This window comes from Cricetulus griseus, chromosome 8 (genome assembly GCF_003668045.3).
Source record: "Cricetulus griseus strain 17A/GY chromosome 8, alternate assembly CriGri-PICRH-1.0, whole genome shotgun sequence".
In the NCBI taxonomy this organism is placed as follows: Eukaryota; Metazoa; Chordata; class Mammalia; order Rodentia; family Cricetidae; genus Cricetulus; species Cricetulus griseus.
The window spans coordinates 93,124,774-93,148,043 of NC_048601.1; the positions used below are offsets into that span (position 1 = coordinate 93,124,774).

Consider the following 23,270-nt stretch of genomic DNA (forward strand, 5'->3'; position numbering starts at 1 on the left):
GTAGCTAACACCTCTGGATCTGGAGTTATGCGCAGAGGCCTTTCGGAAAGCTGTCTGAAGGTTTTCCTGTCTTCTCACTTAACCATTCATTAACCAAGTGCTTCTTTGTTTTGGGGTACTTTGTGGGACATTTATTAAGTGCTGGAATTTCCACTTCAGTAATTATTTCTGCTGCTGCAGTTTCGGTTTCTGGCTCTACATCAAGTACAGTGTTTTCAATATCATTCTATTGTGACGTAACTTCAATGTCAGGAGAAGATGGCTATATGTCTGAACACATGCTGACGGTCCTGTGTCTCCAACACTGCTGGTCCAATGTCCTGATCAACCCATTCTACACACTCCCCTGAAAATGACCGTGATGACACAAACTCAATGATTGGCTTGGCTGGCTTCGCTCGTATGGGAAAATAACCTCCTGGTCTTCTTTTTTGCTTCCTTCTACCCATTCCTATTACTTCCCCATGGTTAAGCACCCTCCTCCCTTCCCTCCTTGGGCTCCTGATAGGGCTCCTTTTGCTAATCTCCTTTGGTCCCTGAGCCTTTAATCGACTTGTGGCCTTTGTCAAGCAACAAGTGGACTCTGTCACTAAGCCTGTCCTGGTCCAATACTAACCCATTTCCCCATGGCCAGCTTCAGAGGTGAAGGCCTGGATGGTACTGCAAGGGAACCTCATCTTCTGAGGAATATGCCTGCGCGCAATGGGGTCGATGTCCTAAAGCTTCCCCACCCCCACAAAAGGCATCCAGATGGTCCTGCCTTTCAGATGGCTCCAAGAAGCCATCCCCAAGGTCAGAGAAAAATGTCCTTTATAAAATCCACATAGATTCTCCAATTGGGGGCCAGGCCTCTATCCCCCTCTGCTGAAAAACTTGGTCACTTCTTTTTATACAAGGAAGGGGGAATATGTTGGGAGCCAAATCTCAGGGCTTGGCATGAGATCCTAGGCCATGCTTGGCAGGCCACACAGTTAACCTTTACATAGCAGCTCCTTAGAACCTCAGCTCAAGAAAAGAAACAACTTGACCCAGTCCTCCACCTACAGGCTCAGTCACCTAGGCAACCCTTCCTGGACCTCTTACTCATATTCCCTATCCCTGACTCTCTTGAACCAGGTTGATGTCCTCCGGGTCGGGACATCTTCACAGCAACAGAAACCCAAACTAAGACACTTGCCTCTGGTCCTTGGTCCTTGGCAGAGGGCAGATGTGAACATCCATGACAGAGCTACTCTGAACCAGAATAGGCATAAGAGGACATTTAATGATGCCTAGCAAATACTAGAAACCAACAACAGGTGGAATAGACCCTTCTTGAGTAGGAACTGACACTTGGCTATACATCTAAAATGGCAGACACATCTTATTTTTCAGAGAGCTAGGCATTTGGCCAATGTGATCTCCACGTCTTGATAATTTTATTGCCTCTCCTTCTGATAATAAGGTTCAGCCTATTGCTGACAACCAGCCCTGCTGTGATTAGACACAATTCTAAAATGTACTATCTGCTACTTATAGCTTTTAATCTCATTAAGTGCTTCCTAAAACTAAAATAATTGCTATATTGTTCCCTCATTGTTAATCCACTACAGAAATAACATCAATAAGATATCTTAAGTGCATTAATTGGCACCAAAATGATTATGGTAATATTTAAATCTATTTACTGGAATAGCTGGGACCCTTAAAGGTATAAGCTCTCGGTGCAAGTCAAGGAAGGTCAAGCAACACAGCACAAGTTCTTGGCAAAGAAAGGTCAGAACAATGGCATTTTCTTAAACATATGACTTGAGAGTGCAGACACTATGACTTTTGGCATTATTTACTTTTATGTAAGATTAGAATTCAGGTTTAAAGCAACAGCAACTATAGAAGAAAAAAATGCACACACAAATAAACGTAAATTTAAGTGATTTTAGTAAATTTAGAATCACCAACACATCTAGATTTAGAACATTTCCATTTTCTCACAAAGATCCTACAGCCATCTCTGACCTCTGTCTCTACCTCCACAGATGTTGTATACATAATGCCATTTAACACAATACAGGAACCCGAGTTGGGTTTTTTCTTTTTTCTCCTTTCCTTTCTCTTCCCTTCGAACCTGCCAATTTCTGTTTGTCTCACTTTGTAGTCCAGATTTGCCTTGAACACAGAAATCCTGTGCTTCAGCCTCCTGAGGACTATCCCTAGCTTGGATTTCTTTTCTTAAGTTAAAACTTACATATTTATTTATAAAAAGATTTATTTATTATGTATAGCATTCTGTCTGCATATATGCCTACACACCAGAAGAGGGCATCAGATCTGATTATAGATGGTTATGAGTCACCATGTGGTTGCTGGGAATTGAACCTCAGGACCTCTGGAAGAAGAGCTGTGCTGTTAACCTTTGAGCCATCTCTCCAGCCCCCTTGTATATTTATTAGTATGTGTCTGTGGGTCTCTGTTTCTACTACCACGTGGGTCCCTGGTGATCTGAGTTTGATTCCTGGGTCTCACATATTACAGAACTCATATTATAGAACAGAACTCACTTCCACAAGTTGTTCTCTGACCACCACAAAAATGCTGTTGTACTTCTGTGCATGCATGTGCAAATGAGAGCACATACATAAACACATACATACATACATACATACATACATACATACATACATACTAAAAATTTTTGAAAAGAGGGCTGGAGAGATGGTGCAACAATTAAATGCACTAGCTACTCCTCCAGAGGACCTGGGTTGGATTCTTAGCACCCTTCATGGCTGTTTATAACTGCCTATAACTCCAGTTCCAAAGGATATAATACTAAGTGGTACACAAAAAAATTTTTTGAGACAGAGTTTATGTGAGTAGACCAGGCTGACCTCAAACTCATAGAGATCCACCTGCCTCTAGCTCCCAAGTGCTGGGATTAAAGACATGAACCACTACTGCCCAGCTACTTTATTTTCTTAATGGCATCTTTTGTAACGCCAAAGGTTGCAACTTTGGGTTAGTCCAATCTATCCAGTTTCTTTTGTGTCGTAACTGAAACTTTGACTAGCTCAAAGAAATGAAAAACTTTGTCCTTGCTCACTCTAAGTTTCACAGATTTTACTCATCCAGTGGGGCATTCCATTCTGTGTTACTACTGGGAAATGGTGTGAAGTCAGTTCATTTACTCTCATGACAAGATGGTCCCCAAGCGACTGGGAAGAGTTCTTAACAGCAAGGTGGACAGATGGAGATGGGGGTGGGTGGGGGGTGGGGCAGTGTCCTGTGTCTCACAGCACACAGCCCATACAAGAGGTTACAGTGACAACTGACCTATGGGGAAGGCACACCCAAACGTGGTCCCACATACCTGAATAGTTTGTAAAGGATTTTAGGTCCTCCAGACTTACGGGAACTTGTGCACCAGAAATTAATACCTGGGAGGAAAAAAGGTTAAATTGTAAACCTGAAGGGAGATTTTTCAGAAAGTATTTTATTTCCTGAGACAATGCTCTTTGAAAGTAGTAGTCATGGTACCTGAATTTCCTGCTGGTCAAACATTCGGAGCCACTCTAGGCTCACAACGTTGGCCAAACCCTGACGGAAAGCTAGGCAGTGCGGTCGGATTTGCTTGTTCAGCCGGTAGTCAGCCACCAGGTGGATGTAGGCAATACGGTTGGCCCCAGTTACTGGGATGTCTTTCCCACCAAACTTTAGTTCAACCACCTGTGAACATTAAGTACAGGGTTCTAGAGTTTCAGAATAAGAACCCAACACACCACAGCAGCACAAGCTCACAGGGTAGCCATGGCAGGGGGCGCCCTTCCCGTCTTCCCGTCATTGAGCAGCCTGTCCTCTCCCAGCACTAAGGAATCATGCAATTTGGACAACTTAATTTTAGAAAGTAGAGACACGGGCAAACTTGTGAACCAGAGGATCACTTCAGTCCCAGAGAGAACAAGCTGCTTATTCTGGAGAATAAGCTCTCATCATACTTCCCTTCACATTTTCAGAATGTTGTCTATACTTTAAAATGTTTGATTTAAAGGACAGTGGTAAATGATTTCGAGAGGGAAGAGTAAGATATATTGACATGCCTATAATCCCATCACTTGGAAGGCTGAGGTAGGAAGATTTCTCGTCAATCCTGAGTTACAAAGTGAAAACTTTGTTAAAACCAAAATTCAAAACAAACCAAAAAATAAAGACAAAACAACTGCCTCCCACTCCTAATACAGTTACACGTGTTTCTAAGTTTAGAATGATTCTGAGGAATAACTCTGTAATTGTCACCGCAGGGCCAGTATGAATGTAGTGCAGCGAAAACGCAGCTCTCACCTCAAAGTGAGTCCTTGCCTCAGGAGTAGGTGCTGTGACTCTGTGAACTTTCACACACAGAGAAGACCATCACAGGTCACCAGAGATGTGATACCATCAGCTACAAGAGCATAGTCTGAAATGCCTTGTTTATAACAGTGTAAAAGAAATCCATTTCTGGGGTTAGTGGAGATGACCTATTCCGTGGATAAAGAACATGCAACAATCAAGTGTAGGGCTCAGCACTTAGACTGCAAAGGCAGAGTTAATCCAAGGCCATCCTGGGCCATGTACCGGTGGCACACACTAAGTGTAGCCACATTAGCAAGGGCACTGCTGCCAGCAAACAAGAGTGACAGTCTGAAATGCGCTCAGTGTCTGGGGCGCAGGACTTTATACCTAAAGTTTACCACTTTACATAAAGAGTATTTCAATCTGAGACGAAGAACTTCACTTAAATCAATCTGTATCTGGGACTGGAGTGCAGGGTAGTCTGCTAATTCCCGTTTCATGAAAGTTCATCAGCTTTAAACCTGAATGTTAAACTCGGCTGATTCCTTCCTGCAGTGTTTCACATCCTAGACATTCAGTCTTTCTTACTAATTTGCTTTCTTAGTTTGGGACCCATCAAATAACACAATGGGCTTTCAACCCATTGTCTCCGGGCAGAGTGAGGACTGCTCATTACCTTAATTCCTCTGCCTGTATTTAGCTGACAGTTCATCTGTTAAACAGGTCTCCTGAGGCTGGCTATTATATTTCCATATATAAAGCACTGCTTCCTTTAAATGGATTAAGGGAGGTAACAGATGATGATGTGATTGTGTGATGTGAAGACAGAGAAACAATCAAGTTTTCAGTTAAAAAGACCACCAAGTATCCTGTCTAATAAGACTACGGTAGAATTTCTAGTAACTTAATAAAATGGTATACTATCTTTAATTTAAAATCCCCTCTTAGACTAAAATCTAAACATCTATTTACTTAGGTCACCCAAATGTGCCACAATTCTAGATCTGACAGTCACATTAAGACACCCCTTGAAGACTGAACAGGTTTTGGGCATAGCTTAGTGGTAGAGGACATGACCAGCATCACGAGACCCTGGGTACCACCTCTAGCAGCGCAATGAAAAGACAGCACAAGGAAACTCTCTCTTTGTAGGTATTTCCCTCTGGCACTTCTGAAGGTCAGCTGTGGTAAGACTATAGCTGTTCCTTCAACAGCTGTTCCTGTGACTTGTCCAAGGCCACAAAGTCAAGAAGAAAATTGAGGATTCCAATCAAGGTCTTATGACTCCAGCCCAACTGTTCATAATTACTTATAGTCTGGTTACACCCTTGGCTTTTCCTCCAGTAAACATGTATAAATTAGCATCTAAAACTTTAAGTTCATTATTGGACTAAAAAACAGGCGTATGGTTCACATTAAAGGAGATACTCTGGAAACAGAACTGCTACTTTACAGTGGAAGAGCAGTGAGTGGCTCACGGCACAGAGGACTGCTTGCTTCAATCTACTTCTGGAGAAGTCCCTTAAATCTGTACTTCCGTATTCTTCTAATAAGATCTTTGGTATAGCAATTCCTACATTACCATTTATTACCCCCAACCCTGACAGGGTTTTTCTGTGTAGTCTTGGCTGTCCTGGAACTCACTTTGCAGACCAGGTTGGCCTCAAAGAACTCAGAGATTCTCCTGTCACTGCTTCCTGAGTACTGGGATTAAAGGTGTGCACCACTTTTAATTTTAATCACTTTTTTTTTTTTTTTTTTTTTTTTTGAGACAGGTTTCTCTGTGGCTTTGGAGGCTGTCCTGGAACTAGCTCTTGTAGACCTGGCTGGTCTCAAATTCACAGAGATCCACCTGCCTCTGCCTCCCGAGTACTAGGACTAAATGCATGCGCCACCACTGCCCAGTGACAATCACTTCTTAACTCAGTGGAAAATTCTATGCCACCAGCAGCTGCCTCAGGGAGCATCTCACAGCACTAACCAAGTGTGCTGACTAGTTTTTATATTAACTTGACCTGAAAAGAGGGAACCTCAATTGAGAAAACATTGTGGGTGGGGTCATCCCAGGCTGGTGGTCCTCGGTTCTATAAGAAAGCAGGCTGAGCAAGCCACAAGAAATAACCTCGTAAGCAGCTCTCCTCTATTGCCTCTGTGTCAATTCCTGCCTCCAGGTTCTTTCCCTGAGTTCCTGCTGTGATTTCCCTGAATGATAGACTATAAGCTGTAAGACAAATAGACCCTTTTCTCCCCAAGTTGCTTTTGGTCAGTATTTCATAACCACAGAAACTTTAGCTAAGAGATCATGCTGCCAAGACACAGGGCAGCAGTAGCATACACACTGGCTATACAATGAAAACATCCTTCTGATGACACAAACCTCACCTTCCAGCCAACCCTGCCCCTGCCCTCTTCATGATGGGATTAGAGTTTATCCTTAGGTGCGACTGGCTGCTGAATTCTGGAACCCTGGCACAGAACACACCCAGGATGCTTCAAGGTCACATTTGGCCTTCTACCTGGGCAATGAGTCTTCATGATTGAGCAGCAAACATTTTACAAATGTTTTAGGAAATTTCTCCCAACCTCCTAAATTTATTTTTCATCTGATACATAAAAACAAAAACTGTATGCATTTATGGGTTATGTGATGTGATGTCATGATAAATGCTGCATTATATTTAAATCAGGTTAAACACATATCCACCAACATTTATCATTTTTTCAATGATAAAAGCAACTGAATTCCTTTCTTCTACATGTTTGAAATACACAAGTGACTTTATTCTCTACAGTCACCTTACTATGTGAATACACACCAGAACTTTACTTGTATTTCATGCATTGATGACCTCTGAAAAATCTACAGTAGAAACAGGAAACAATGTAACTTAAAAAAAAATTTGCTGGGTGTAGTGGTGCAAGTCCTGTACTTGGGAGGCAGAGGCAGGCGGATGTATATCTGTGATTGAGGCCAGCCTGTCTATATAGTGAGTTCTAGGACTACTACATAGTGAGACCCTGTCTTGAAAAAAAACAAACAAACAAAAAAATAGAAACACAAAATTCAAAGTAGTTACTAACCCAATTCCTGAACTCAGAAAAGATTAGTGCTCTATATCAAGGACTGACAATGCTGTTTGGAGTCACAGTGTCTGCCTAGCACATGCTTGGGTTACAGTTCCAACTTTTCCACCTACAACTTTTAAGTCGGGTTTGTTAATATTAACTTCACATCTTATAATCTGTGCTTCCTTAGCTCACAGTTGGTTTGGTGGGATAGTAATGATCCACTCATGAGGATGAAGTATGTTATCTGCTTTTTGTTGAGACAAATTCTGGATAGAGCTCAACCTGGTTTAGAATTGTGATTCTGCTGCCTCAGTCCCTCAGGTGCTGGCATACTGCACTCATCAGCATGTACAGCTTTGTAAGCATTTAAAAGAGTTTTCTAAGTTCTGGGAACACAACACATACTACAAAAGACTGGATAGTATGCTGCCATGCCAAGGTGGGGCAGAAAACAACTGTATTTCTTCCTAGGACAAACAATATTCTGTAATTGGCTAAAGAGATGCCTATCAACTCAGAATCTACTTCCTCCAAGAGAGTGAATTTCATGAAATGTGAGTTCTATAATAATAAAGCTGGTATCAAAACTAGCTTGGATGCCAGGTAGTGGTGGTGGCTCATGCTTGTAATCCCAGCATCGGGGAGGCAAAGGCAGGTAGATCTGAGTTTGATGCTAGCCTGGTCTACATAATGATCTCCAGGCCACCCAGAGCTACATAATGAGTTCCTGTCTAATCTACAGAGTGAGTTCCAGGACAGCCAGGGCTAGGGCTACACAGATAAGTCCCGTCTTGAAAAACTACCAAACAAAACACTAGTATGGAGCTAGGTGTGGTGGTTTACAACATCAATCCTAGCACTAGAGACAGAAGCAGGTGGATACAAGTTAAGAGGCCACCCAGAGCTGTATAGTGAGACCCCGCCTCACCGCCACCCTCCCAAAAAAAGAAAGAAAAGAAAAGTGAGCTTGGGCCAGGCATGAGGTGGCACATTAGGAGACAGAAGTAGGCAGGCCTGTGTGTTTGAGACCAACCAGTTTCATCTACACAGTGAAACCCCGTCTCACAAAAAAAAAGACACATACACACAAAAGTGCACACCCCCCCAAAGACAAAGCCCAACAAGCCAAAAACAACATCAAAACCCAGTCTGACCCTAATACACCTCCCCACCACCACCACATACACAAAAATAGGGTGAAAGCAGCAGGAGCAACCAGGTAGATGTGAGGGAAGGAAGGTTTGGCAGTCCCTCCCCAGTATGAAAATGAGAGAAGCTCCAGCATTAGCTCAGCTAGAGTGGGAAGGACTATCAGGCAGGGCATGCTGGCCCTGCAAAGATGTTGAGAACAGTAGTGACCTGGAAGGCTTGAGCTGCCATGGTGCCAGCAGGAGGAGGAGCACCTACCCACTGACAGGATGAAATAAGGCCCAGCTCACCTGTGCTTCCCCCAGGTCATTGTTCACAACGGTAAAGTTCAGTCCCAGCTCCTCCACATCCTCCTCATAGCTCTTGAGGAAAAGCAGGTTCTTGTAGACTTCGGGGTCCAATGAGGCCAGATGGTGGATGTCTACATCTGCACTAGTTCCCAGCAGCTTGGACAGGAAAAAGCCAGCAAAGGGTAGCTCCACCAGCATGTTTTCATACAGAGCCTTCAGAAGACCAGAGGGTAGACAGGGATTAACATTCAATATTATCCTCATGCTTTCTACAACCAGAACACAGGCTGATGAACAATGACAGAGTCTTGAGAAGTAGTAGACTTTGTCTCCATGATGAGACAATCGTAAGTGCAATCGATGCATTTACCAGGGCTGAAACCAGAGTACTAATATCAAATGGGACATCTAAGAGCCAAGTCCTTTATGCCACAATAGGTCAGCAAATGTTTTCCATAAAGAGTCAGACATGAGTACTTTCAGGGTTTGTAGTACATTAGGCACGAAATGATCACAAACAGGAAACTCAAACACACCCTAGTACAGTCTCATAACTCTACAGATGGATCCTTCAAGCTCCTGGCAGCTCTGGGCATCCCTACCATACATGGCTTCAGCCGCATGCCTCTACTTCCTGCCTCTGCACCTGCTGTCTTCACTGTGTGTCTTCTGTGCCACATCTTTATCTGGATTTTGGGACCTCTTCTAATTCAGCATGACTTCAAAGTTTAACTTGACTACGTATTTCCAAATGAGGGCACATTCACAGACTAGATGCACTAAAACTTGAACACAGCTCTCTGGAGGTTACAGAACTGGTCACATCAGCCAAAGCTGCTCACTTTATTTCTGTAGTTCAGAAGACTGATGTTTTTGCAGAGGACCTGAGTTCAATTCCCAGCACCCATATCAGATGGCTCACAACTACCTGTAACTCTGGCTTCAAAAGATATAATGCACTCTTCTGGTCTCTGTGAGCTCTTGAAAACATAAGGCATATAAACACAGAGATACACACATATACAAACGTGCCTAAAAAAGAAAAAACAGAAATAAGAAAAGTCTTCACTACAGGTCACTCCTACCTTTAATCTCTAACATTTCTGCAATTATTTGCACTGCAGTATAATGACAGACCAATTTTGCATGACCATTTGATAAATTTCCTACTTGGTTATACTTGAGTAACTTCAGGGAACCCCCTCCACAGATACCCTTAGTCTGCTCTCTCCAACAGACTTCACATGCCAGGTTTTGGAGATTCTTTTCATTTACTGAGGTGTGATAGATTTACCTATCTACCTGGTGATGGACATGTTTGGTGTTTTCACTTCAGAACTTTCATGAACATATACTTAGGAGCAGAAAACAAAGCATAGAGGTAGCTAGCACAAGGAAGACATTGCCCAAAAAGTTTTAAAATGCTAGCACTCTTCCTCTACCTGGATATGTGTGAGGACTCCTGCTGGCCCTCATGCTCCCACCTGTCAGCATTGTCAGTTTTCTAATCTTGGCCTGGTGGTTGGGGCAATGGAACATCTCACTGTGGCTGTTAGCTGCACTTCCTGACACCTATTGGACTAATTAGTGTTAGTGAGTTACTATGTAGATATCCAGAGGACATCTACATAGCAGACATGAAAGTAAAATTATGTAAAGATTTCCAACATCAGGTCAGAGATTCACGCCACGAGGTAAATATGGAACCACAGAAACTTGAGTGCCTTCACAAGTGTTTTTCCTACTGAGATATGCCTAATCCAGAGATCAGTGTCCATGGTGAGTCCATGTGCCTTCCCCACTTCCCAGGGCAGTTGCATGTCCAGGAAATGTCCAAATAAAAAACAATTTCCTCCATGGGCAATTAACTCTCTCCAGCAATCCCTTACCCAGCTCTCCTAGGCCAGGGGCCATCACCAGTCACATCATATACACTCACGTGAGACCCAACGGTAAGATATTAACAGATAACCCATTCTTCAGCCGCTCTCAGTTCCCCATACAGCCACAGTCCTCATTCACCTGTCTCACACTGTGGTCTAGGATGTCACTAGTTCTCAAACATATATGGTGAAGCCCAGATACAGAGGGTGCTCAGATATTGACAGAGGACCACAATTTGAAAACTCATCTGGCTCAGAGGATGGAAGGACACTAGAAAATGGTTGGGAACATCTTCCACAAAGTAAACACTTTATATGTCACTGGTGTTTTGCTTCAGAAGGCTACTCACTACCACACACTCTAAAACGCACCTCTCCAGAGATCAGATCTTGTCAGCCTTAGCTAGGTGCATGCTCTTGTGATTTATAACCAATGTGAAGATGAATCATTTCCCAATCAATTTTTTAAAAGTTGACAACATTGAACATGAGAGAATGAATAATAAAACTACCACTAACCACATAGTAGATAATAAAAAGAAGTTGTTCCAAAAAGTCAAAGTTCACTCAAACTAAGAATGCTTAATACATAGGCAGTGGTGGTGCATGCCTTTCACCTCAGCACCCGGGAGGCAGAGGCAGAGGCAGAGGCAGCTGACCTCTGAGAGACCAGCCTGGTCTACACAGACTGTTCCAGGACAGCCAAGGCTACACACAGAAACCCTGTCTCAGAAAAAAAGAAAACAAGAAAAAAAATCGAACAAAATCTTTGTCTGTTCAAGGCCAATCTGGCCTACATAGTGAGTTCCAGGACAGCCAGAGCTACACAGTGAAACCCTGTTTCAACAAAAAAACAAACAAACACTGCCCCCCCCCAAAAAAAACCCAACCAAGCAACAAACAAAAATGGTTAATATTATCAACCTGGAGTACTTATAAACACCATTACTTCTAAATGAAAGATGAGTTCAAAGCCAAGGAGAGCAGTCTGCATAAAGCTGCATGATTGATCCCAGGTGTTGAGAAAAAACCCTCATTTACACAGTGAACTTTGAAAGTAAACTGGAGTGTAAATCATTGGATGTTCAATATGGAAGGTCATTGTTTGCCATTTCTGCATTAGTAACAATAAACCAGAGAAATTCGTTAAATGTATCAGGGCTACCCGAATTTTAAGCAGAAATTCCACTGTGACTCATAAAATGTAAATGCATAGGTATAATTTTTTACATAAGGCAGGTTTAAACCTTTAGAGCATTTAATATACAAGCACTAATAAATGATAGCACTGAAAACTATGACTCCATCAGCTAAATGGATTATAAATTAAATTTCCATAATGCATGCAACTGAGATACAAATGTTAGCATAAATCAAGGTATTTTCTAAATACAGGTTAGTTATACAACTCTAAAACTGTCTATTTTTTATGCAAAATAATCCACTTAGCATTTTCCAGCCCATTGCACCACACTTGTTCCTAGAAACATATCAATAACTACCTGTCACAGGAAAAAAAGATAGGTATACAGAAAACCCTGTGCTGTGTTTTCCAGCTATCTGTCCTTTATGAGTGTTTATAGCCAGAAATTGTGCCAAAATGGTTTGAAATGAAAAGGATTAATTATGGTAGAAGCCTTTTAATATAAGAGAGTGCAGTCTCAATGTAATTAATGCAAATTGTGGCTCTATCAGGAAAAAAAATGTGAGCCACAGCCCAGGCTACTTCTGTTTGCTGGCAAATAACTTTGGTAATTTACTACATTAAGAATCAATAAAAAAAATAATGCTTTTCAAATGCATCTCTATCAATCTTCAGGTAGTTCTAAAGTGAACATTTATAACTTAATCTAAAAACTATAGGAGATGATGTCTTGCTTTAAAGCCATCCTAAATGAGCAAGCAGATAAGAATTTTAATTATTTCCAATCATGCTAACCACATAGTTTAAAAAACAAAACAGAGCTCTGAGCTAAGTGTATATATCCAGAGTAACACACTAGAACTGAGTTTTAGAAGTAGGAACTGGATTGGCCCATGAGGATCTGGAGCCGTAAGCTCCCACTCTACAGGGCACACACCTCATCTTTGATATAGGGGCCCAAGTAAAACCAATAGTACCATCCACTGAAAACACTATGCCAACTATGTCAGGAAACATTTTACAGACAGGGCTATTTCCATGAGTTTGTAAAACTACTTGTCCTTTCTTGACCTTTTCCAGTTACCATCAAGACTCATTTAAGTCGGCAGTGGCAGGTGAATCTCTGTTGAGTCCAAGTCATCAGGTTTACAAGACAGACAAGGCCACACAAAGAAATCCTGTCTCTAGAAACAACAACAAAAAGACTCATTTAAAATCTTTGGTTTTTCAGTCACAGCCAGTTCTTGTAGTATTTAGGCCTACACAGTTACCGGATACTAAATCAGAGCTGGTGTTGGGTCTCCAACCACGCCTAATCCAACAGAGTCCTGTTCTGTTGCTTGTATGTTTTAGCTTCAATGAGTGCAATTGCTCACTTGTGATCCAGTGGATGTAGAACCTGAGAGGAAACTGAACACAGCTTGGCTGTTCTGGTAACTTTAAGAACAGGAGCAGCCCTGGGGGGTGGTGTCTCAAACTGTTATTGGTATTTTTAGAGGTACAACTGCTTTAAGTTTTGATTAAATCAATTATCTTTTAAAAAAAAAAATTTAACCCATTCAGTTCTGTGTCTATGAGTGTGGGTTCATGCATGTGAGTTCAGGGCATAAACCCCTCCACCCTCAATATAGTTACAGGTGTTGGACGGCTACCTGATATGGGTGCTGGTAACTGCAAGAGCAGTAAGCCCTGTTAACTACTGTATGCTCTTAATCCCTGCATTGCCTCTCCAGGCCTGATTTTTTCTTCTGTGGACTGTTCTAGTTTCACATCTAAGATTCAGGGGTCACTGGGTCTTTGATGTACATCCAGTGCTGGTCTTCTTAGTAGTGGACAGCTTGGGCTGCACTGCTATGTGCCTGAGCTGAGACAGTCCCTTTACCACTGATGCTTGCACAGGACACATTCTCCTTGTAATGTCTATACTGGGCCAGGCCCATGGCATCTTGTACCCTCTTTAATTCAGTATTTTTTCACTCCTAGGCTCAGCAGGTAAAAGTGAATGCCATGCAAGCCTGAGAACCTGAGACCCATTTCCAAAACCCATAGTGGAAAGAACTGACTTTCACAGTTGGCCTCTGACCTGCAAAAGTGCATTGTGGCACATGCCCACTTCACATCATGTACATAATGACAAGGATGATAAAAATTAAAAAGCAAAAGCTTTTTACTCCAACAGTCTTACAACAACTTTTGGTGATCTAGATGGCCATGACCTAACCTTCTAGCTATCCAGTTCTTGCCACCTTCACTAGTTCACCATGGCCACCTGGTCTTTACGTCTATTCCACGCTGTACTGACTCCCACCCAGAGCCCCCCCACCCTCTGGGGTTGACAGCCCATGCTAATCCCTGTCCTACTCCCCATCTTACCCTTACTCTAGTGCTTTTCTCCTTTTCACCTATCTTTCCCTTTTGGTCTCCATCCACAGAATGATTTCCTTCCTTCCTTCCTTCCTTCCTCCTTCCTTCCTTCCTTCCTTCCTTCCTTCCTCTCTTTCCTCTCTTTCCTCCCTCCGTAACATGTCTAAGTGTTTTCCCTGGATGTGTGTACCACATGCGTGCCTGTGCTCTTAGGGGTCAGAAGAAAGAGATCCAAAACAACTGTAGTCCTGGATAGTTGTGAGCCACCTTGTGGGTGCTAGGAACCAAGCTTAGGTCCTCTGTAAGAGCAGTACATGCTCTTAACTGTTGAACCATCTCTCCAGCTTCCTGTTTCCTTTCTAAACAGATTTTAGGTTGGGATCCTATAATCACTGCCTGTGCTTTTAATTTGTTTACACCCAGTTAATTTCTTTTTTTCTTAAGTTTCTTAACATAGAGTCTCATACAGCCCAGGCTGCCTTCAATTCCCAATTCTCCTGCTTCATGTGCTCTGGTTATAGGTGATGCCACATCTGGCCCAGCTCACCTTTTCTTGCCTCTCTCTCGTAAGTGGCTACTTTGGCTAACTCTAATTTAGACGTCAGTCAACTGACAACCTGTGTTTCTCTGGGGAGTTACTCTCATGATCATCCCAGAAAAGGCTGTGAGGACTGGAAGACTGCAGCTTATAGCTGGCTTGCTAGCTAGCTCAAGGGACACAGTTTTCTATCAATTCTCAGGCAAAGCTGCTATTCCTGGGTCATCCTTGGAGAACATCAGCCTCCTTCCCACACAGGCTCTATTCACTCATCTGACCTCCCATATCTTCACTGAGGTCTTTCTGCTTTGTATATGTGTGCACACTCTGGAAGAAGCATTGAGAATCATTAGACCCTGGCAGCCCTTCTGTCTTCTTCTAGCCACAGACCTCCAGACAAGCTCTTAAGTATCACTTAGCTCTACCTGAACTAAATACACCTGCAGACAGCACACTTTCTTCAAAGCATCAGGTCTGTGCTTCAGGCAATGGGTGAGAGCAGCAGTTTGCTTGTCTATCACTCATGAAAATGTCCTTCATTTTACTGCTTGTTAGTCTGAATGTTAATAGGAGTTCCCAGATGACAAGAACATGCCTTAGCTGCAATGATGCTATTGTCCTTGACATCTACTGAGGCTTTGCTTCTACTCCAAAGTGACATACACACTGATAAATGGTAAAGCCACCTCTCTGGTTCTAATGTTATTTGGCCCATCACTAACATTAATAGTAATTATCCTTCTTTTCCCTTGAGACAGTTTTGATGAGGCTTCTGAGACACTGCATTCTCCTTGTTTTCTCTTTCCTGTGTGGAATTCTGCTGCACCATGGAACTTGGCTCCTAAGCTCTACCCTCTAAATATACCCCCTCCAGCTTGCAGCTCAGTCCAGACCTTATTCTTGAATACAGTGTCTACCTAAAGTACCTAGGTATCTAAAATGAATAACTGGTCATTCTTACCAACCTTCCCTAGCTTAGCTTATACCACTCCCATCCTTCTGTTCTCAGAATAAACTAGGTAGCCCCTTCCTATCTGTTTCGTTTTACCCCTGACCTATCAACAATGTCCCTGCACACACTCCTTTTTGGCTCTACACTATCAGGGCTGAGATTCCACCATCACCAATCTCTAGCGTGGTTTCCCATTTGAGTGTTTGCTCAACCTACTTGTAACATCAAAGCTAAAGACTTTTCAGGTTATGCAATCAAGACCAGGAGTTCCTTACCTGGTTTAATTCACACCAGAGGTCGGGCTCATTTACTTACCACCGCCTTTCTAACTGATCTTGTTTAGGAACAAAACACATGTACATCTAGTCATCTTCACTAAGTCGTTCTTGTGTTACAGATAAGATCTCACTGCTTAATCCTGGCTGTCCTGGAACTTGCTTATATAGACCAGGCTAGCCTTAAACTCACAGAGATCCTCCTGCCTCTGCCTCTCCAGTTGAGGTTAAAGGCGTGCATAACCATGTTTGGCACCATGTGTAAAAGGCTCTGTGTCGGTTTTAGAAAGCCTGTGCTACTGCCAAGACCTAAGGAAGACAAGAGCATTGGTCTGTTGGCAATGGGTGAGGCAGGGGACACCATGTACTCAGCTTAAGGCTCAAAGATGACTGCAGAGGAGAGGAGCTATGTCATGTGAAGGATGAGGCAAACAAGGGTCCTAATGCTCACCTCAAGCTTTACAGATTTAAACCATGGAATCCAGAGAGCATTTTCTAAAGGGACACTAATGACATATAAGAATAAATTCTTTCAGCTTCCAGAAAGGTCAAGATCAACTGCTAACTGTCAACATCACACTTTATGATACATTAACTGCATACTTACTCTACTGAAATACACAATTATAAAGCCTGCTGAAGTTATACAATCTGCTAATTAAAATTTTCAAATATATGACCTGGGTATTACCAAATAATCTGATTTATAGGCATTCTGTTCCAATTAAATCAATATTCTGAATCAAGGGGGAAAATTTCAAGTAGAATTCAAATACGATAAAGGATTTGTTCCAATAAATATTCTGAACTTAATTGGCTTAAATGGACTAAGGTGCTTCTGTCTGTGAAAAGTCCAACATGACACGACCACATCCCAGGCTGTTTACTTAGTCCTGTCTAGAGCCTGATTTACAGGCAACAAAGTGCAGCCATGACCCGCAGCCCAGGCAGGAACCATCTGCTAATGGAACTTTTAACTGAGAAGTGACCAGTGACGGGAGGTAATTCTTCTTGCGCAAAGCTGCTCTGAAGACCTTCGTGCACTTTATCACAGTAAACAATCACTAACATATGCATTAAGAAAATTTAAATATATTATGACCCAATAAATACCATAATCAATCAGTAGATAGTTTTCTTCTCTTGCAGATTTAATGTTCAGGTGCACACTATCAGTGCTGTATGGGTGCATTCATTTGGATGCAGACATGCTGATGCAAAGTTAACCACTTACAATCAGATGGTAAACAGATGTTTCAGAAACCCCTTAGGAATTCCCATGCAGAAAACTCTGTGGAACTAAATCAATCACTATTCTCAAGGAGCTAGTTGTAAAAATAATTTAATTAATTCACATCTATTTTTATTCTGTTGTCTTGGGGGTTAAACAATGTGTACAAACACTCGATCACTGAGCCACTTGCCCAGTCTTTGCTTTTTGAGACAAGGTTTTGTTCAGGTTGGCCTTGAACTCACCATCTTCTTGCTTCAGCCTCCTAGGTGCTGAAATTAAAGCATGTGCCACACACTCTAAGATGAACAGGGTTCAGAGTGTGATCATTTCTACACATGCCCGCAGTGCTCACTGATCAAATCCAGCCTTCCTTATCTACCCTCTTTTCTTCTCAATCCCTATTTATCATTATTCTATGTTCAGGACAACTCTATTTTAGCTTTCACATATCAGAATGCACATGTGGTACTTGTCTTTCTGTGTCTGAAGCACTTCACTCAATACAATGTTGTTGAGTCCTATGTTTTTTATTTTTCTTCTTCTGAGACAGGATTTCTTTGTGTAGCCCTGGCTGTCCTGGAACTAGCTCTGTAGAACAGGCGGGCCTTGAACTCACAAGAGATCCAAGTGCCTCTGCCTCCCAAATGTTGGGATTAAAGGAATTCCATTTATTTTGCTGCAAATATAGCTGAATATTATTCCATCATGGACGTATACTACTACAATTTCTTTATCTGTTCCACTGCTGAGCACCTAGGTAAATTTCACATCTTAGCTTTATGTAGCAATGACTATGGTCAACAAGGAGCTGACATGCTTACTTCATTCTTAGGGAATACAGTAGGTGTTACAAGAATGAGCTTCCAGATCTGAGGGCTCTACTTGGTCTTGGAAGAATTATGCTACAGTCCATATACACATCCTCACTAACTGTGCATCAAAATTCTTTTTCTCCTTCTCTCGTAAGCATTTCACCCATCCATAGCGCAGGCTAGTGCAGAACTTAAAATAATCATCCTGCATTCTGAATATTAGGATTACAGGCATGAGCCACCATGCCTGCCTATGTCTTTCAATAGTAGCTATTCTAACAGGAAAGTTGTTTTTAATTTGTGTGACAGCTAAAGATCCTAGAGAGTTACATAGCCCCACCCTTTTCTACATTTATTTATTTAAGGAGGAGGCATACACCACTGCACGCATATGGAAGCAAGGGGACAATCTGTAGGAGTTGGTTTTCTTTTTCACCACATTGAATACAGAAATCAAACCCAGGTCATCAGGCTTGGTAGTGAGTGTCATTATGGATATGTTGCGTGTACACTACGATGTTACTTTATATTACCAAATATGCTACATCTTTCTTCTGTATTTTAAACCTGTAACTCAGGCCGGGCGTGGCAGCTTACTCATGTAATCCCAGCACTCAGGAGGTGGAAGCAGATAGATCTCTGTGAGTTTGAGGCCAAGCCTGATCTACATAGTGAGCTCCAGGACACCAGGCCTATGCAGAGAGACCCTGTCTCCAAAAAAAGAAAAACCCCTGGGGGCATAATCTAAACTGAAAGTAGGCAAGGAGAAGAAGGGAAGGGAGACGAGCCACCTCCTCCTTCAGCTCCGCTGAAACCTCAGCTGCACTGTTACCAACTGGGTACTCTGTATATATCTTGTTTTCAAGCTACAAGGACTCAAAACGGGTTTCTGAGTCAGAGGTTGTCGTAAAATCTTTCCTGTATCATACTAATAAGAACTGGGTAGTTAAGAGCTTGGAGGCAGGGCTGGAGAGATGGCTCAGTGATAAAGAGCAGCATGCTGTTTTCCAGAGGACCTGAGTTCAGTTCACAGTCCCCATGACAGTCAGCCCACAATTGCCAGGAACTGCAGCTTCAGAGGGATTCAATGCCTCTGGCCTCCAGGTGCACCTGCACTCACATACACATATCCATACACAGACACATCATTAAAAATAAAAATACATCTTGAAAAGAGTATTGAGCCTGATAGCAGAAATCCACTGGACATATCTCAGATACATCATGTCTTCCACTACAAAACTGCGTATGTCCTCTGGGATCAAATAAGAACACAAATACATATTCATTTAGGACACAATACAAATGAATTTCAGCTCCTGATTTTTACTGGAACAGCCTGCTAGACACATTCTTCCATAATTAGCAGGAACCAACATTTTTACTTAAAATTAAAATAAGCAAACAAAATAAACATAACCTAGAAACATATGCTTGTATGTAAAAGTTCCACATTTAAAAACATTAGTAACCAGTAAATATAAACAACCACATTTTGTTGGTTACTTTGGCAGAACAATTACAATGCTGATCCCTCAGGGCCAAGTGTACCCTTGCCTTGTTTCTGACTTGGATTAGAGGGAACACTGCATATTTCTCTATTTATTTTTATTTTATTTGCATTTGGTGTTTTTCAGGCACGCGTGTCTGTGTGAAGGTGTCAGGCTCGTAGTTATAGACAGGTGTGAGCTGCCACATGGGTGCTGGGAATTAACCTGGGTCCTCTGGAAGAGTGCTCAGTGCTCTTAACCACTGAGCCATCTCTCTAGACCCTACATACTTTACCATTAAACCTGAAGTTTGCATTCAGTTCCATACTCCCCTTTCATTTGACATGTGTAAACCACATTGAACAAATTTAAAATAGTTACTTTTGGGAATGGGGTGATGGCTAAATAGGAAAAGTGCTTGCTATGTAAATAGGATGAGTTCCATTCCTAGCACACACATTAACAAAACACAATTGCAAACAGCTAGGCAGAGCAGCATGCACCTGTATTTCCAGTGCTGGGGAGGTGGAGAAAGCTGAGGCTTGGTCAGTTAACAGAATCAACTAGCTCTAGGTTCAGTGAGAGACCCGATCTCAAAGAATAAGGAAGACAGGGGGCAACTGAGGAAGACACCCAATGTCAAACTATGGCCATGCACACGCACAGAAATCAAACAAAAATAAATATAGGTGGCTACTATAAAACCTCTGTCAGCAGAGTTTTATAGTACTTTCTGTTTTTGTACTATATCAATTATTTTTTTAGTCTAACTACTGCCCATGCATTATGATGAACTGTAGTTGCTGTGTAAATAAGCAATAGCTAAGGCCGGGCACTGGTGGTGCACGCCTTTACTCCCAGCACTCGGGAGGCTGAGGCAGGCGGATCTCTGTGAGTTCGAGACCAGCCTGGTCTACAAGAGCAAGTTCCAGGACAGCCTCCAAAGCCACAGGGAAACCCTGTCCCAAAAAAACCATAAATAAATAAATAAATAAATAAATAAATAAATAAATAAATAAATAAGCAATAGCTAGGGAATCACCAAAATGTCTTTTAACAATTTTGAAAAATAATAAAAATAATGAAATTTAGACCACAAAATCTATCAAAATAAACAGTGAAATGACATCTTTTGTTTCAAGCTCTATTTTTATATAAAGATTACCTACCTTTCCAAGCATTCTGCCAAGGAAGTAATAATGCCTTGCAAAAGAATCTCCCACAAGCATCTGAGCAGCTGGGTTGGGGTATAGAAGCCCTTCATTAGTAGTTTTAAAGAACCCCTGGTTGGGGTTAAATCCAGATTTCAGTAGTTCATTTAAAAACTCTCTGAAAATACCACCACCATCAATGCCAGCTTCATCCAGGCCATGGGCATTAAGCAAGTGCACGCGAATCCGTTTTTTCAAATCAGGTTCTATTAAAATAAAGAACAATAAAATAAACAGTATTACAGGAAGCATTATGCGAAGGCATCATGACTATCAACCAGGGACAATTAACATTTATGGTTCACCAAAACAGCAATATTAAAGAGACAATGACATCAAAGTTACTTAAAATGCAAATAAAATAAACATAACCTAGAAATACCAACTTTTATGTAGAAGGTCCCATTAAAAATATTAGCAGCCAATAGAACCAATGGGAATTTTCTCAGGGCCTACATGGAAAACCTTTTTCCATGGATATGTTCACATGGGAGATGGTTGGGTAGTTTGGGCAAGTGGGAGAAAGATAACAACCCATCATCTGAAAAGGAAAGTTAGGCAACTAAACTAGGTGCCTATGGTAGGCAGGGGGAAAGAGACTTTTTGGGGGGTGACAATAGGTAATAAGTAATGGGTAATAAGAGTAATAGGTAATAACAACCTTGTCATAGAGTTCATCACTGAAATGATTCACAAAGCAGTTCCAATCAAAGACAAGCTTGAACACAAGCTAAAGATACTGTCTTCTTGATCTGAAAGGACCCAAGCCAGTTTTCTAGAGTTAAAGATTTACTATGAATGAAGATTCACAGCAAGCTAGAAAAGTATCCAAAGAAGGAAGCAAACTATTGACATCTTTTGTGCCTCCTTGTTTCATCGTAAGTGGTGGAAATACATACACAGCTGTTTATTTTCTACACCAATATCCTGACTTCTAGACATAGAAGTGAAAAATCAAAGAAACCTTTTACTTCCATGCTTTCAGTCTGAGAATGAGTTGAGTGTAATGGGAGACTTTCTCATTACAGTTGAGTCTTTCACTTACCCTAAGGACAAAACTCTACCTGAAATTTTTAAAGTTTAATTAAAATTGCCTACAGCACAAAGTCCATCTTTGGCTGAAAAGTTCACATAGATACACTCCAACATGACAGAGGCCTCAGAGAGGGGTACGCAGTTAGACACAAGCCCCATACCCCATGTGTCAGTCTTTCCTAAACAGCCCAGATTCACTTCCACCTCTTCAGAAAGTCCTCCAGGCTTCCTGCCGAGACAATCATTTACACTTCTCATGCTGTCCTATCTAATTACAGCTACAACTACAACAGGCATTGCCTGAACATGTGCTGAATGCTTTTAGCAAAGGGTACATTTAAATAAGGTAAAGGGGTGAGACAAGCATGGAACTGGATAATAAAGTATGAATGAGGGCTGACTTATGAGCTGCTACAGGATTCCAAAGAAGAGACACTTGGGTTTTGAAGACCATACTTCCCTAGACTCCAGATACCCGTGTTCATCTCCCTAGTCCACAATGTCATACAGAGGGCTGGGAGTTCAGCTCAGTGGTAAAACACTTACCTGGGTTTCCTCCTTAGTACAAAATGAACAATCAAAGTCTTAATAGAACAAATTATGAACAGAAAAGAAAAAAAAAAACCTTATCTCCCAAGGAACTCAAACTAGGCTCTCACCCATACTAGTCAGTCAAGTAGTAAGTAGTCCACTGCTGATTATATGTGTGTATATATTTCTATGCAGGGTTAAAGACATGTACCATCAAATCCAGCACCAGCTCAAAAGAAATATTTTTTATTATTATTTTCTTTCTTTTATTTGTTTTTTGGGAGAGGGTCTCATTATATATCCCTGGCTGTCCTCAACTCAGTACACAGACCAGAGTGGCCTCAAACTCACAGAGATCCACCTGCTCCTGCCACCTGAGTGCTGGGACTAAGGGGGTACACCATTATGCCCAGCAACAATTACTATTTTCTACAGTAATTCCCCACTTCCCCAAGATATGCAGGCACACAGAATAGTATGTATATAGATATATATATACCATTTTCTGGAGAAAGTTTGTCATAAGCATCTTCATAAATATAATTTCTTCTTATTGTGACATTGATCCCATCCAGAAATGGGCCATCTCCTTGAACTTCTTGTTTATCTGCATAAATCAACCTTTGAAAGATCTAACAAAAAGGTAAAGTTGTTATTAGAAATAACATACTTGCTGTTATAAAGCACAAACAATCTTCTCTATATTGTTCCAATTTTAGTACATGTGCTGCTGAAGAGAGCAAAAGCACAAACAATCTAAACAAAACTGTTAAATGTTTTAACTTTGTATCTCTATAAATTATGGCATCAGTTTTTATATACAAGGCAGCAAATATTAACTTATTCAAGAAATTAGTATTTCTATAGTGTTTCCCCTGCATTTACAGTGTTTTGAAAGGCCCATGTCACAGTACATGTTCATTTATTAAGTACTTCTTAAAAATTTAGACAGGTACTGAGATGACCCAGAGGGTAAGGCACTTTCTGTCAA

General features: G+C 41.6%; 1 protein-coding gene across 1 annotated transcript in view; it reads right to left on the reverse strand.

The window, feature by feature from the left end:
- The window catches only part of Ube3c (ubiquitin protein ligase E3C), a 99,380-nt gene that overhangs the window by 12,508 nt on the left and 63,602 nt on the right, over positions 1 to 23,270 (reverse strand). Inside the window, exons 17-21 of the mRNA XM_027428639.2 lie at positions 22,779 to 22,911; positions 20,672 to 20,919; positions 8,811 to 9,023; positions 3,511 to 3,699; positions 3,344 to 3,410 (exon numbers count right to left, since the gene is read on the reverse strand). Coding sequence (XP_027284440.1) covers positions 3,344 to 3,410; positions 3,511 to 3,699; positions 8,811 to 9,023; positions 20,672 to 20,919; positions 22,779 to 22,911 — 850 coding nt within the window. The remainder of the gene's footprint in view (positions 1 to 3,343; positions 3,411 to 3,510; positions 3,700 to 8,810; positions 9,024 to 20,671; positions 20,920 to 22,778; positions 22,912 to 23,270) is intronic.